Source organism: Antechinus flavipes, chromosome 5 (genome assembly GCF_016432865.1).
Source record: "Antechinus flavipes isolate AdamAnt ecotype Samford, QLD, Australia chromosome 5, AdamAnt_v2, whole genome shotgun sequence".
Taxonomy (NCBI): domain Eukaryota; kingdom Metazoa; phylum Chordata; class Mammalia; order Dasyuromorphia; family Dasyuridae; genus Antechinus; species Antechinus flavipes.
The window spans coordinates 145,965,304-145,979,450 of record NC_067402.1 but is presented as its reverse complement, the minus strand read 5'-3'; the positions used below and the strand labels follow the sequence as shown (position 1 = coordinate 145,979,450).

The following is a 14,147-nucleotide window of genomic DNA, read 5'->3' as shown; positions in this document are numbered from 1 at the left end:
TTTTTAACATTTCTTTCCTAATAATGTTCCTAATCTGCTTTAGTTTTGATTGCCTGTACATTTGATTTCCACTTCCATTCTCACATTCAAATTTCTTGTGGTTGAGATGCTGCCACATTTGTTGTTATTTTTCTCTTGTGTAACACCATAGTTCACTGTGAACCTTAGAGCCACCAAAAAACAATACCTATTAGGTCCTTTAATTGCATTGACCTCTTTTATATACAAAAGCATTCTAATTTAGAATCGAATTCCCTTTAAAATGATAGTCTGCTAAACAGAAGGAACATTTTTCTTTGTATAGCTGGATCATAGCATCAGTGCCATGCACGTAGTAGGAACTTACTAAATGATGAGGCTAAATGATGTGGCTTAGTAAATATATTACAAGGCCAGGAATTAGGAAGTTATTACTATTGTTTAGTTGTTCAGTCATATCTGACTCTACATGACTCTATGAATAGTCTTTTGTTGCTTTGTTTATTTGTTTGTTTGCTTTGTGTTTTTGTGTTGTTGTTTGTTTATTTGTTTTTGGCAAAGATATAGGAATACTTTGCCATTTCCTTCTTTAGTTTATCTCTCTTTTTAAACATGAGGAACTGAGACAATGTTAAAGGACTTCCCCAGGATCACCCAGCTAGAACTTGTCAGAGGCCTGGATTTGAACTAAGATTTACCAGACTCCAGATCCAGCACTCTAGTCACTGTACCACCCATCTGTCCTGAACTAAGAAGACATGAGTTCCAATTAATTTTTCAGACACTTACTACATTACTGAGTTATTGAACTTTTGTTTGTCACTGTTTCTGCATCTGTAAAATGGGCACAAGAGCACTTTGCTCCCACTTGTTTGTGAATTAGATGAAATAATATTTGAAAAGCACTTTGTAAAGCTTAAATCATTATATAAAAGCTAATTGTTTGCTTCTACCAATAATAATATTTGTTAAGTAGTTATGGCCATTTTATCTGTCCTTTTTTCCCTTAGGAAGCATGGGGAAGACCGAAATCACATTTATTTTGTCTACAATCTGTAAAGAACTAGGCTTTGATTGTTGTGGAGACCCTATTCATAAAATTATGTCTTGAATTTATAATATAGTCAGGAAATAAAAAGGTTCACAGATAATTAAGATACAATTTAGCATGTGAAAAATACAAATGTCAAACAGAGAGCCAGGAAAGCTTAGAAGAAGAAATAATCATTTCTTAATAATAATAAATAATCAGAGTCTTTCATGAAAAAAGGATTTCAATAGGTGGGGATATGTTTAGGGTACATATATATGTGGAGATAGAAAAAGGCAGAAAGAGATCTAGGAATTGTCAATTGTCTAATGTGATTGGCTAGAGAGTGCTTGAAAAGGTGTACCCTAAGTATGGAAAAGATGGCTAGGCCATCTTTGATTGTGGCCATCTTTGAATACCAGGATAACTCATCTGTGGTTTGTAAGCAATGAAAAGTCACTTCAGTTTTTGGGAAGGAAAATTAAGTTATCAGATCTGTATATGTGGACATATCTTTGGAAATATTCTGAAGGATAGAATAGTAAGCATTGAGGCAGGAAGAAACAGAGGGTCACTATCATAGCAATCCAGATAAGAAGTGATGAAGACTTGAATCAGGATGGAAGAACAGCATGAGAGGAGAAAAAGGTAAGGAATATTGGAGATATCAAGAGGTAGAAACAAGGCTCAACCACTGAATGTATGTCAAAAGTGAAGGACATCAAAGAATTGAAGGTGAATGAGGTTTTGAGGATGGGTCTTTGAGAGAATGGTGGACCTGTATCAGAAATAAGAAAGTCAGGGAGGGTGGAATATTATCAAAGATTTTTTTAAAATGCTCCCATTCTATTGAATGATGCTAAACTAAATCCTTCTCTCTTTTCCCCTCTTATAGTCACAGAGTACTATAAGTCAGAATCCTAATCATATTGCTCTTTTAAGTTAATTGCTTCCATGGATTTAATTGTTCAAATGGTGCTGATAGCACAGTCCTCTATTTATATTTCTCTGACCCTATAATTATTACCTTTACATACAGAAATGGTAATATTCCAATCTTTATTAGAGGTTCTCTCCTTGATTTGAGCAGTTATGCTAATTTCCTTTATCCTAGGCAATACTTGCAATGATTTTTATCCTCCTGATATTCTGTCCCTTAAGCAGATTGATTGAAGTCTTCATTTACCGCCAGTACATGAGATGTCTTCATCTTTGTCTTCATTTTTGATGTATCATGTCCCTACTGGCATCACATCACATCCATCTAGAACTACTTTCTGAGAGGTTGCCACTGTTCTTCTTTGCTCTCTCCTGAATGCTACCTCTCTGTTATTATCATTCTATTATTGTGCTGGAGGGGAAACATCTGTTGTTATCTAGTCACTGTTTGTCATCTTATTTTTCCAACAGTCCCTTGTTTCCTACTAGAACATCCTACTCTAGTAATATTATAGTTCCGGATGCCTTCTGTGATCCTCGTACAGTAAGCATTAAGGGGGATAAACATTTTGGTTGTTTAAACAAAGCAAATTTTTATCTTGACTTCAGAGATGCCTGGAGAATAAAGGCTTTTCTGTTTCATTTTTTGCATAAAAAATTAATTTACTTCCTACCCCTTGTCAATATCATTATGTATCATCAGGTTTGTAATCTAAGACAGAAATCCAGTGGACAAATTCCATGAGATCATTGAACTTGGATGAGGAAAAAACTACATAGAAATTTTATATTTCACTAACTTTTGATTTCCTCTGTAATCTTAGGCATATTATTTTTACAAATTTAAAAATATTATTTTGAGAATGGATCAGTAAGTTTCATTGGACTGCCAATGGGGCCCATGACACACACAAGAAAGTTAAGAAACCTTGATGAACTCTGTTCTCTATATGCCATGCTGAAGGGATCAGTCTTCCATTTAGTGGAAAGAACAATTAATTTACATCAGAATCCCTGGTTCAAATTCAGGTTCTGTTTTTTTTTTTTTTTCTATCTTTGTGAACTTCAGCCAGTCAATGTCTCTGAGCCCGAGTTTCTTCATATGGGAAAATGAAAAGTTTGAGGTAGATGACCTGTGAGAACTTTAGTTGCTTAAAGACTATGATCCAATGATTTCACCTTTGTCAAACTGCTGGAGCTACATCATGGATTTTTAAACTATTTTAGTATTGGGATTTTGGACTTAATTAAGCATATTTCAAAAATCAATATTACTGAGTATCAATGAAACATGGGTGCCAATAAAAAAGAAGTACCATTTCTGAAATTCCAGAACTGAGAGCAATACCTCATATGATGTAATAGTGTAAATATTTGTTGAATTGAACTCATGTGAATTGAATTGAGTAGAGACATCTCAGGTTTTCATCTTCCTATCTATTATTCTTTGGTTGCCACAATATAACTGTAATAATACTGAAGGGCAAGAGTGGCTTATCACTGAGAGACACTAAGTCTTAATAAATGCTCCTTCATTAGGAGAAAGCCAGGAAAGATGAGAAGAAAATTTCCAAGGGTAGTAAGAGATTTGTGAAGATCCACATATATCCTCTGCAGTAGCCAAGATGTTGAGCTTAGAGTCAGAATGAGCTGAGCTCAAACAAAACCTCAGGCACTAATGTGATTATGAGCAGGTCACTTAACTGCTATCTGCCACAGTGTTCTCAACTGTAAAATAGGGATAATAATAACACCTACTTCTGAAGCTTGTTGTGATAATGAAGTGAGGTAATATTTGTAAAGTGCTCAACACAAAGCCCAGCACATAACTTACTCCTTCTTCTCTTTTCTTACTACAGCTTTTGTCCAATGGCACATTTGGTTGAGTGAAAACAACAGCTAGAGTCAAGATTGGAATCTCTATTTATAGTCAATACTAAAGAAAGTTGCTTATTTGGTCAAAAGAAGTAAAGGAAACGGAGATGAAAGAAGGAAAGGGGAAAAGGGATGAAAAGGGGAGGGGAGGAGGGAATTTGAGGGAAGAATTAGGACAGGCATGTTTTTAAAATTTGTAACATTTCTTGTGTTTAGTAATTGAAAGAAAACAGTTTTAATATAGTAGAAAGCCTTAAACAGTCATCAATAAATATTTACTAAAAATCTATTACATGGGCCAGCTAGGTGGCACAGTGGATAGAACACCAGTCCTGAAGTCAGAAGGACCTGAGTTCAAATATGGTCTTAGATACTTAACACTTCCTAGCTGTGTGTGACCCTGGACAAGTCACTTAACCCCAATTGCCTCAGGGAAAAAAATAATCTATTACATACATACATAAGACTTTGTTTGGATCCTGTAAGTTCTGAAGACTAAGGAAATTAACTTTTATAAACATATTATGTAAATAAGAGATGATGTAATGTGCAATATAGTTGAACTGAGAAATAAATAAGCAGATCTTTTTGGCAACTTGTAGACATAATGCTAGTTTCTTGATTTGTTCTTCCAGAAAGATACATTTTAATATCATATTTTCTCTTCCATAGAATAATTTAATAAAGATATGATTATTTGGCCATTAAAATATCAAAACTTTTTTTGTATAGTATGGGTCTTTCTACATTCCACTTCTAAATTACTCTGTAATCCAAAGGAAGGAAATTTTTTATTGTACGTTTTGGGGCAGGGAAGGAAAATCACACATATTATTAATGGATTAAAATCTCTAAGTGGTAGAATGAACCAAGCTAAAATAGTTTCTACACATGGGCATAAATGAAGGTGGAGAAAATCATGCAACCTCTTGGACTAAGTCCACTACAAATTTATATTACTGAGTCTTCACTGTCACCAGGCAATACTATTATGCCTCCTTTATCAACTTATTCTACTTTCCATAGTGGCTCTTCAAACCTTTTCATCCCTCCTCAAATGCATATGGTGTTCCCTTATCCCTACTTTAGCTTCTAACTTGCCTCATATTTTACAGAAGAAAATTTCCCCTTCCTCATCTCCTTTCATTCAGGTGCTTCTTCTCTCCTTTTCCTTCAATGCTGCTGTTTCACATGATGAAATACCCTTGACTCCTTAATTTGACTTGTTCAAGTGAACCCATTCCATCTGTCTCCTCCAACAGATTGCCCCCTCTGTCATTCCCATGCTTTAATTTATTTTCTGTCTCTTCCTCTCTGGTGGCTCATTTCCTACTGTCTCAAAACATGTCCATATCTCCCCTATTTTGGAAAAAAAAAACTCTCACTTGATTCTTCGATTTCCATTATTATCCTGTACTTCAATTCTCAATAGCTAAACTTCTCAAAAAAGATCATTTATATACTTGGCGCCATTTTTTCTCCTCTCGCTTTCTTTTTAACCACACACAATCTGCCTTTCTACTTCATCATTCCATAAAAATGCTCTTTCCAAAGTTACTCTTAGTTGCTAAATCTCACACCTTTTCCTCAAACCTCATTCTCTTTAACCTCTCTGCAGAGTTTAACATGTTGAACATTCCCTCTACTTTGTTACTCTTTTTTCTCCAGGTTTTAAGGCTTCCTTTAAGTCCCAAACACCACCATACTTTCTAAAGGAAGCCTTCCCTACCTATGTAATTCGAAGGCTTTTTGTTCTTTTATTTCCTATTAATCTTATATATAGCTTGCTTTATATGTGTATGTGCATATATATATGTGTGTATACATATATGTTTATATATATTTGTACATTGTATCCTCCCCAAAATTGTAAACCTCTTGAGGGTAGGGATGTCTTTTGCCTATTTTTGTATCCCCAGTGCATAGCACAGTGCCTGGCACATAGTAGGCACTTAATAAATGTTTGTTGATTCTTAAAAGATTCCTGAGAAGGACATCTTGGGTTCTTTTAAATTAGAAGGTGCTAAAGTTTTAGGAGAAAATCCATTTTGGTTCAAAAAAGATTGGATGATATTTTGCTGAAAGTGCTTTGTTATAATACCCATCTCTGAGCAATATTTTTGTTCACCTTAAAAATTTTACAATGTTAATTCCATCCTAGACTGTATATTTACAGTCAAAATGAGCAAAAATAAGACTTGATTAAAGAATTTGGATAATTTACTTTTTTCTTTTCCTTTATACAATTTTGCCCTGGCTTAGTATTCTTTTCCTCTGTTCTGCATCTAAAGATGTCATCTTTACAAGATACTTTACAAATATTATCTCATTTGATCCTCATAACAACCTTGTGAGGTCAATGCAATTCTTATCCTTTTTTTTTTTTTTTTAATAAAGGAAGAAACTGAGGTAGTATTGGTTAAGAGACTTCCCAAATATACATATCTAATTAGTGTCTTAGACTGCATTTGAATGTAGAGTTTGCTGGGTCCAGGTCCAAGGTTCTATCTCTTCATTTAGCTCAGGAGGAAACTAGACATATTTAAATGAATTAGCCACACTAGCAAAAAAATTTATTTATACTTAGGCTGAGAAGTAACAAGTTTCCCATCATGCATAGTTCTTTGCCTCATCATAGATCCATCAAACTAAATAATCTTTCAAAGAGTAAGAGTTTTGCCAGTTTATATAGTGAAGTTAAAGATGGAAAAGAGAGGTTGTGAGTAAGAAAAAATAATATGTCATTTGAAAATGCATCACAAAGTTACATATGATACTAAAGATAAAAAAAAAGTGTAATTTCAAATATCACAGGTTTTGTTGGGAAAAGAAGAGGATAGGCCAAAATTTTTGGAAAAAAAAGTCATGGCTTAACTAAAAAGGCACAAAATCCATAATATTGTTCAAGAAATATATATCAGAATTAGTCATAAACATAGATGAAAGAAAATCATTCGTGCTTCATAGATTAAAAAAAAACAACTTAATTTGAATCACATGGGAATCAATTTGTATTTGTCAAAAAAAAAAAGCCTTGACCAAAATTAGTTTCCCTTATTAAAACAAACACCTTGAAAGGAACAAATCCTATGATAATATCTGTGTAACGGACTATAAAAGAAAATATCAAAGTTTAAGAGAATTATAGATTTCTGCATGAATAAAAGATTTTCTTAGAAAATTTTTTTCAATGGGAATTTTTCAACTTATTAACAAAATCCTTTCAGATGACAACAGTAAAATAAAATGACACTGGTAAACAAATTCTACTGATTTTTAAATTATATTTGTTATCTCTTAAGTTACCTATTGGATATATTGAACTAGATGTCCTATTGACATCTTCAATCAAACACATAATCCAAAATTGAACTCATTATCTTTCTCCTCCAATTCTCTACTCTTCCTAATTTCTCTATTTTTATTAAAGGTAGCTAAGTAGTATAGTGACCAAAAAGGCCTGAGTTCAAATCCTACCCAAGCTCTTCTTAACTCTATGATACCTGAGCAAGTCACTTCTTCATCTATAAAATGATGAATAATAGTAATAGAACCTACCATCTCAGGGTTTTTGTGAAGACTTGATGGGAATATTTTAAAGTACTTTTTAAACTTTAAAGCACTATGTAAATACTAGCTATGAGATGATGATGATCCGAATTGGGTCTGAATATTTAGTGATGTTAAATATTTAGTAATGCTAATGTAGAAAATATCACACACTCTATCAAAACTCTATGGCTTTCATAATTCTCACTGAATCTGAACAAGAATGGGATTTTGAATTGATACTTTTAAAAAGGACCTGCATCAGAGGCATATTTGTTCAATTGAATTAAGAGAGTCTTCAATATTTTTCTCAATGGAAAACAAAACAAATCACAATTGTGTAACTTACCATATATTTGGATTCAGTTCCAGCTGGTGGTAAGAGTCAAAGTCATCTCGCAAGATAACACTGTCACTATGTATTTCAGCTAAAAAAGAGATAAATAGAGTGATATTGAGAACTGTTATGCTACATCAATCTACTTTGCTAAGAAGAATTGACAGTATGTTATTGCTATTGTTAAAATTAAATATATTTTAATTCAAATAAAAGGTAATATGTAACAATAGAAATAACAATAGGTTAATTTTGTGCTAATCATTAAACCAGGAGTTCCCAGGAACCCAGATGTCTCTCGATTCATTCACTCTGGATGTACTGTAATTAAGATATTAGAGAAAAATCACCTTCCTAATTAGTAGTTCACTGAAGTCAAGAGAAGGAAGAAGTCAATGTTACTGATTCCCTCATAATGCATATCTAAACCTTTGGCAACACTAGCAGTTCCAGGAATTTACACCAGGAGGCACTTATTCCCAAAACTGTTTAAAGGAAGGTTTAGTCCTTCAAACTACCCATTTCCAACTAAAATCATAGATCTACAGCTACAAAGAAACTCAGAGGAGGTCTAGTCCATTTTATATTCTTCAATTTACTGATGAGCAAGTAGGGTCCAAATGATTTGCCCAAAGTTAAACAAGTAGTAGTCAACAAAAAAAAATTTGAATCTAGAATCTCAGATTCCTGAGTCAGGGATCTTTCCACCATTATATTCTGGTTCTACTGTTCACCTTTGATTTCCATTTATTTTCTTCCTTGCACTCTGTGATTGTTATTAGGTTGGCTCAAAAAGTATGACTTCTTAAAAGGTAAAACATTATTGCTATAATAGATCTTTGTGAGTTGTCAGGAAAAAAAATGAATTATATGAAAAAAATATGCTTACATAAATATTGTGTATATAGAAATATGTGTATATTTAAATTCATGTGTATAATGCATGTGCATTTACATACATGTGTATATATACATATCTATGAATTTATTTGTGCATGCAATTTGGTGAAAATAAGCCTCACTATATAATATAGAAAAAACATACTGATTTCAGCTATCACTGGCTTTTACATTATTTCTGAGTTGTTGGAGCTTTTCCCATTTTGGATCACACTAAATATCACCATAACTTATTATATGCCCAAATTCCCAAGGTTTGTAAAAAAGGTCATGTAGGTCACTAGTAGGTTTTTGTGTGTATGTGTGTGTGTGTATGTATGTGTGTGTGTATGTGTGTGTGTGTGTGTGTGTGTCTGTGTGTCTGTGTCTGATTTCAAATAAGTAATCTGGTTGGGTTTACTATTCAGTACAGTTTCCCTTCTTTATTTTCACACCCAAACCAAAAAAGAACATTGACTTATTAATATAACTTATTCTTTTCTTTTGAATTCAGACAAATATCACATATAGATTATATGAAAACACATATATAAGTATATTGTATATGTACATATATCATATATATGTTTATATGCATTGTATACATGTGCAGTTGTGTGTATGTATTGCCTATATATATGTGTAGTTGAGTCATTTTTCAGTCATGTCTGACTCTTCATGAACCCACTTGAGATTTTCTTGGGAAAGATACTGGAAGGATTTGATATTTTTTGCTCCAGTCCATTTTATAAACAAGGAAACTGAAGCAAATATATATATATACATGTGTGTATATGCACATAAATATATACACACATACTTTTTCCTTCCAAGCCCTACCTTTAATACAAAATACTAGTTCTATGTAGAGTCACTTCCCTTCTTGGTGCACTAGGCAATTCTCCAAAACTCAGCTTTCAGAGAAGGGCAATTATATATTGATCAGGATAGTTTTTTTTTTTTTCCTTCACTTGGGCCTTCCTCTTAACAAGGAAGTCATAGGCCAGTGACTTATTTTTATAAAAGGAGACAGTGGGTCTGGTCAACGCATATATTATTTAATGAAATCTCCCTTCTGGACAACTCCCTCCACCAATGCAGGTCCACAGCTCATTTGGGAATGAGCTTAGCGAAAGGCCCAGAGCAGTGGTGGGTCATGACTTGCCTATGTTCATCCAGCAACCACAAGTCAGAAGGAAATGCTGACCCTAAGGTCTTCTTGACTTCAGTGTTATACCTCTATTCTTGTATACATATGTATTCATAGTTTTTTTTTTAAATGATTCATTTTAACAATTATTTTATTTTACTCATGATGTTTGTGAGCCTAAGTCTTTGTTAAACAAAACTTCCCTAATCTTTTGAACTTTGAATTAAAACAAAAGAATATTTTTTGAATACTATAAAACATTTGCTAATTAACAACTAACTCTATAGAGTTACTAGAAATTTGGAATTATTGTTGAATACCTGAAGGTATAGCTTAAACTCAATGGGCAATATTTCCATAGTTAATTCACTGTGGATATACTTCTCAAAATACTCTTTGCTTTTACTCTAGGCATTTCAGCAAGTTAACATATAATGAAGTAATTGGCAACCAGTGAATCAGCCTGTATTGAGATGAATGCTTGGAGGTACAGGAATAGGTAGAATGGGGATTTATGCTGGCAGTGAATAATGATTTATTCTGCACATGGGAATGGATTAATCATGTCTCTCAGCAATAACATAAGTTGAATGAAGTACCCAGAGTCTTCAGCACTCTCAAATATCCAACCTAGAAAAGATGTTGCTGGGCCTCTCAGGGTCACCATATTTTTCTTATTGCCAAAATGCAGGGCTTCCAAGCCTCTAAGTTTGTCTGCCAAATTAAAGAACCCCCCAAAGCTATAGCATACATAAAAGTAGTGTTTCCAGAGGCAGATTTCTCAAAAAGGAAAAAAATAAATTAATTGGACTCAAAGGTTCAAAGCAAAAGCCTAAAAGGCAAATAACTGACCTATGTGAAAGTCCCATAGTGGTAGCTACCTAAGGAGAAGATTAGGACTATAGCTTTCATCTCCTCTTAAGTAGGATAATGTAGGAAGTTATTCAGAAAACAACTACCACTAAATAAAATTTTTAGCTCACAAAGAATGCTTGTTACTTTGCAAAATTCAGTGGTTAAAGTTTATATTGCTACTTTTCCCTGTGTTAAAAAGGGCAAAGAGTCCATGTTGGTACTAAAGGATTATGATTTTTTTTAAAAAGAGATGATTTAATTGTTTAATAAGGTACCTCTAAGAGTACCTTAAAAATGTTTCACTTCTCTTTTGAAGATATAGCCACATTAATTGTTTAATAGAGTTCATTCTTATTTGAATACATGTCTCTAACATGAAGGACCCCCAATAATTTCAAATTTAGACACTGATAAAAGTTGCCATTTCATTCACTTAATCCAGGGCTCACCAGGAATCAAAGAATGACATGAATTTTTTGTTGTTCAGCCATTTCAGTTATGTCTAACTTTTTGTGACCCTGTTTGGGATTTTCTTGGCAGAGATACTGGAGTGGTTTGCCATTTGCTTCTCCAACTTATTTTATAGATGAGGAAAGTGAGTAAACAGGGTTAAGTGATTTGCCCAGTCACACAGCTGAAAAGTTTCTGAGAACATATTTGACCTCAAGGTAATGGAGCTTAATCCATTATACCATCTAACTGCATAGCTCTAAATTCATGCATCTTATAATTTTCTCTTTTTTCTTTTTTTCTTTTTTTGGCATCTTGTAATTTTCCAGCACTGCTAAGATGATGTTTCTTATTTCAAAAATTTCTGAAACTTGAGCAAACACCTGATTGCTACCTGTAATCTGGAAGGTTCTTTATCTAAAGAGAACCTGGGTAAGAGCTCTATTTGACTAAAGAATTAAGGAAAAGACAATTAAGTGACATATTATGGAGCCTTTTAGTTGGGATAGTCTATGTAGTCAGCAGGCAAGACTTACAACACGAAAAACAATTTAAGACAATATACAACCCGCTATGGGATTATACAATATAGGCAGAGTGCTATAGGAATTCAGAGAAGAGAGTATAGAAAGAATGCCAAAAGTTAGAAATGGATCTCATAGAATAAAATATGTAATGAAGTTAACAATGCTTAGCTCTTAAATACTTACCAAGATGTGGATGGAGAGTGGCCTCTGTTGGAGCTGAAACAAGAAAAGAATAGAAAAAAAATTAATAGTTAAAATGATTAGCAAAAGAAAAGCTTAATTTTGTATTTAGCATAAAAAATAAAACAATCTAGATAATTATTAATAAATAAATTTCCTAGAACTTTTAAAGAAAATTTAAGTGACAGTGATAAAGTATCCCCAAATATTTGCACACATGATTTTTCTAATTTTTAAATTTATCTAAAAGTAATGGCATATGATAAAAATAACAGACTCTGCACATAAAATGGCTCACCATAACAAATCTATATTTGATCAGATGAAATCTTCTGAAACACAAGCTTTATATATCAAATATATCAATACATAATAAAATAATATATTAAAATCATGTATTACCATCTTATATAACACATTTATTAGTTCTATCCTTGAATGCTGGTACTATAAATGGGTTCTCCTTTACTTATGGGGTAAATAGTGAAGGGAAATAAATTATTAATAACTACCCAGGGGGATGAAACTACAAAGATCTGAGAAATTAAAATGAATGAAATTAAATAAAGAAAGACTGGTGGCAAGTATCCCATAGAAACAGTTTCCCATCTTTATTTTTATGAGTATAGATGAATAAACAAAACATTTACAGCATCATCATTGAACCTAGTTTGTTTTTGATGAATGTAATGATTCAGACACTAGTTAGCCACTATGCATCTGTAATTTTTATGAGTATTTCCACATTGATCTTTTTCTTCTCAGAATTCCCACAGCACTTTAGGATCTGTTTATTTTTTTTCCAATCTCAATCAATAAGCATTTATTAATAGAAGTCTATGTTCTAGGCATTGGAAATACAAAATATAGTCCTTCACCTTAAAAAAGTTTACATTCTACTGGGGAGGGGGTTTTGACATGCCCACAGATAGATAAATACAAAATTCTGGGGAGAGAGAGGCATAGGATTGTGATTTGAAGCAGAGAATTCTTAGTAAAGAAAGACCTTCATCAGTGGAGATTAGTACCTATTCTGTAATTTATAGTTTATCATTGGCTTTCCTTTATGGCTAGAATTCATTTCCTCTTACTTCTATCTCTTAGAATCTCTTGTTTTCTTCAAAATCCATCTCAAAAACCACTTTTCCTATGAAGTCTTTCTGATCAAACCAGTTGCTGGTTTATTCAGATCTGCCAAATTATCTTGTTTATATATAGTATGTATTTATACTATCTTCAAAATTTTTTCCAATAGAATATTTATTTTCATTTAATTTAATTAACAAAAATATATTTTTCTTCATACTATTTGCTCTCCAGACAAAAAAGGAAACCAAAACACTCTTAACAAATATAGTCAAGAAAATTCATTCCTGCATTGTCTATATTCAAAAAAGATATATCTCAAACAATACCCTGAATCCATCATATCTCTTTCAGGAGGTGGGTAGGTAACATTTTTCATCACTTCCCTAATAGAATGCAGCTTTGTGAAGGTGGAGACTTTCTTTCTTGTCCTTGCATTTCCAAAATCTAGCTTTGTACTTGGCATAAAATAGGCATATAATAAATATTGGGTGAATGGGAGAACATTGGTACTCTATAGAAAAATAGGGAAATTAGGAGGAAAGTTAGGTTTGGAGGGAAAAAACGATAATAAATTCAATTCTAGATATGTTGAGCTTGAGGCATTGTGGCACAGATATCTAAGAAGTAGTTGGAAATGAAGAATTAGAGGACAGGAGAGATGAGAACTGTAGGTGTGGGCTAGAGATGATAATCCAACCTATAGGAATTAAGTCACAAAGGAAGAAAAATATGGAAAGAAAACAGGAAAGGTCCTATGAGTCTGACCACATATAGAGAATCACAACAGAGAAGTACAGTGAAAATCCAAAGAGAGAGTAACAAAAGGAGGGGGTAGCCAGTTGTGTCAAAAATTGACAAAAGTAAATGAGGTTAGAAAAAAGTCTATTGGGATTAGCAACAAAGACTGATAATCCTACAGACAGTATCCCAAGTATCAGGTACTGAACTAGAGATAATCAGAAACAAAAAATGTTCAGGCTCTCAATGAATTTATACTTCATTAAGGAGAAACAATCCATACTCAGATAAGAAAATGCAAGATTATATAAAGTGAATACAAAGCATTTGGGAGGGGGCACAAATAAATGGAAGGATAAGGTCTCATATATTAGGTTGTTTTATTAACTTGAACAGAAGTAGGATTTCCAAAGTCAAGAATGCACATTTCAGGTGGAGATAAGCTTGATTCAAATTGAAGCTAGAGATAAATATTTTCACATTCTTGAATTGTTGTAGACAATGCAAAGACTCAAAAACCAGGTTTACATTTTCCTATCACATACATAAAGTAAAAAGGATTTTTTAAGA

General features: G+C 33.0%; 1 protein-coding gene across 1 annotated transcript in view; it reads right to left on the bottom strand.

Moving 5' to 3' along the window:
* The window catches only part of RELN (reelin), a 389,961-nt gene that overhangs the window by 313,218 nt on the left and 62,596 nt on the right, over positions 1-14,147 (bottom strand). Inside the window, exons 3-4 of the mRNA XM_051963196.1 lie at positions 11,754-11,786; positions 7,722-7,800 (exon numbers count right to left, since the gene is read on the bottom strand). Coding sequence (XP_051819156.1) covers positions 7,722-7,800; positions 11,754-11,786 — 112 coding nt within the window. The remainder of the gene's footprint in view (positions 1-7,721; positions 7,801-11,753; positions 11,787-14,147) is intronic.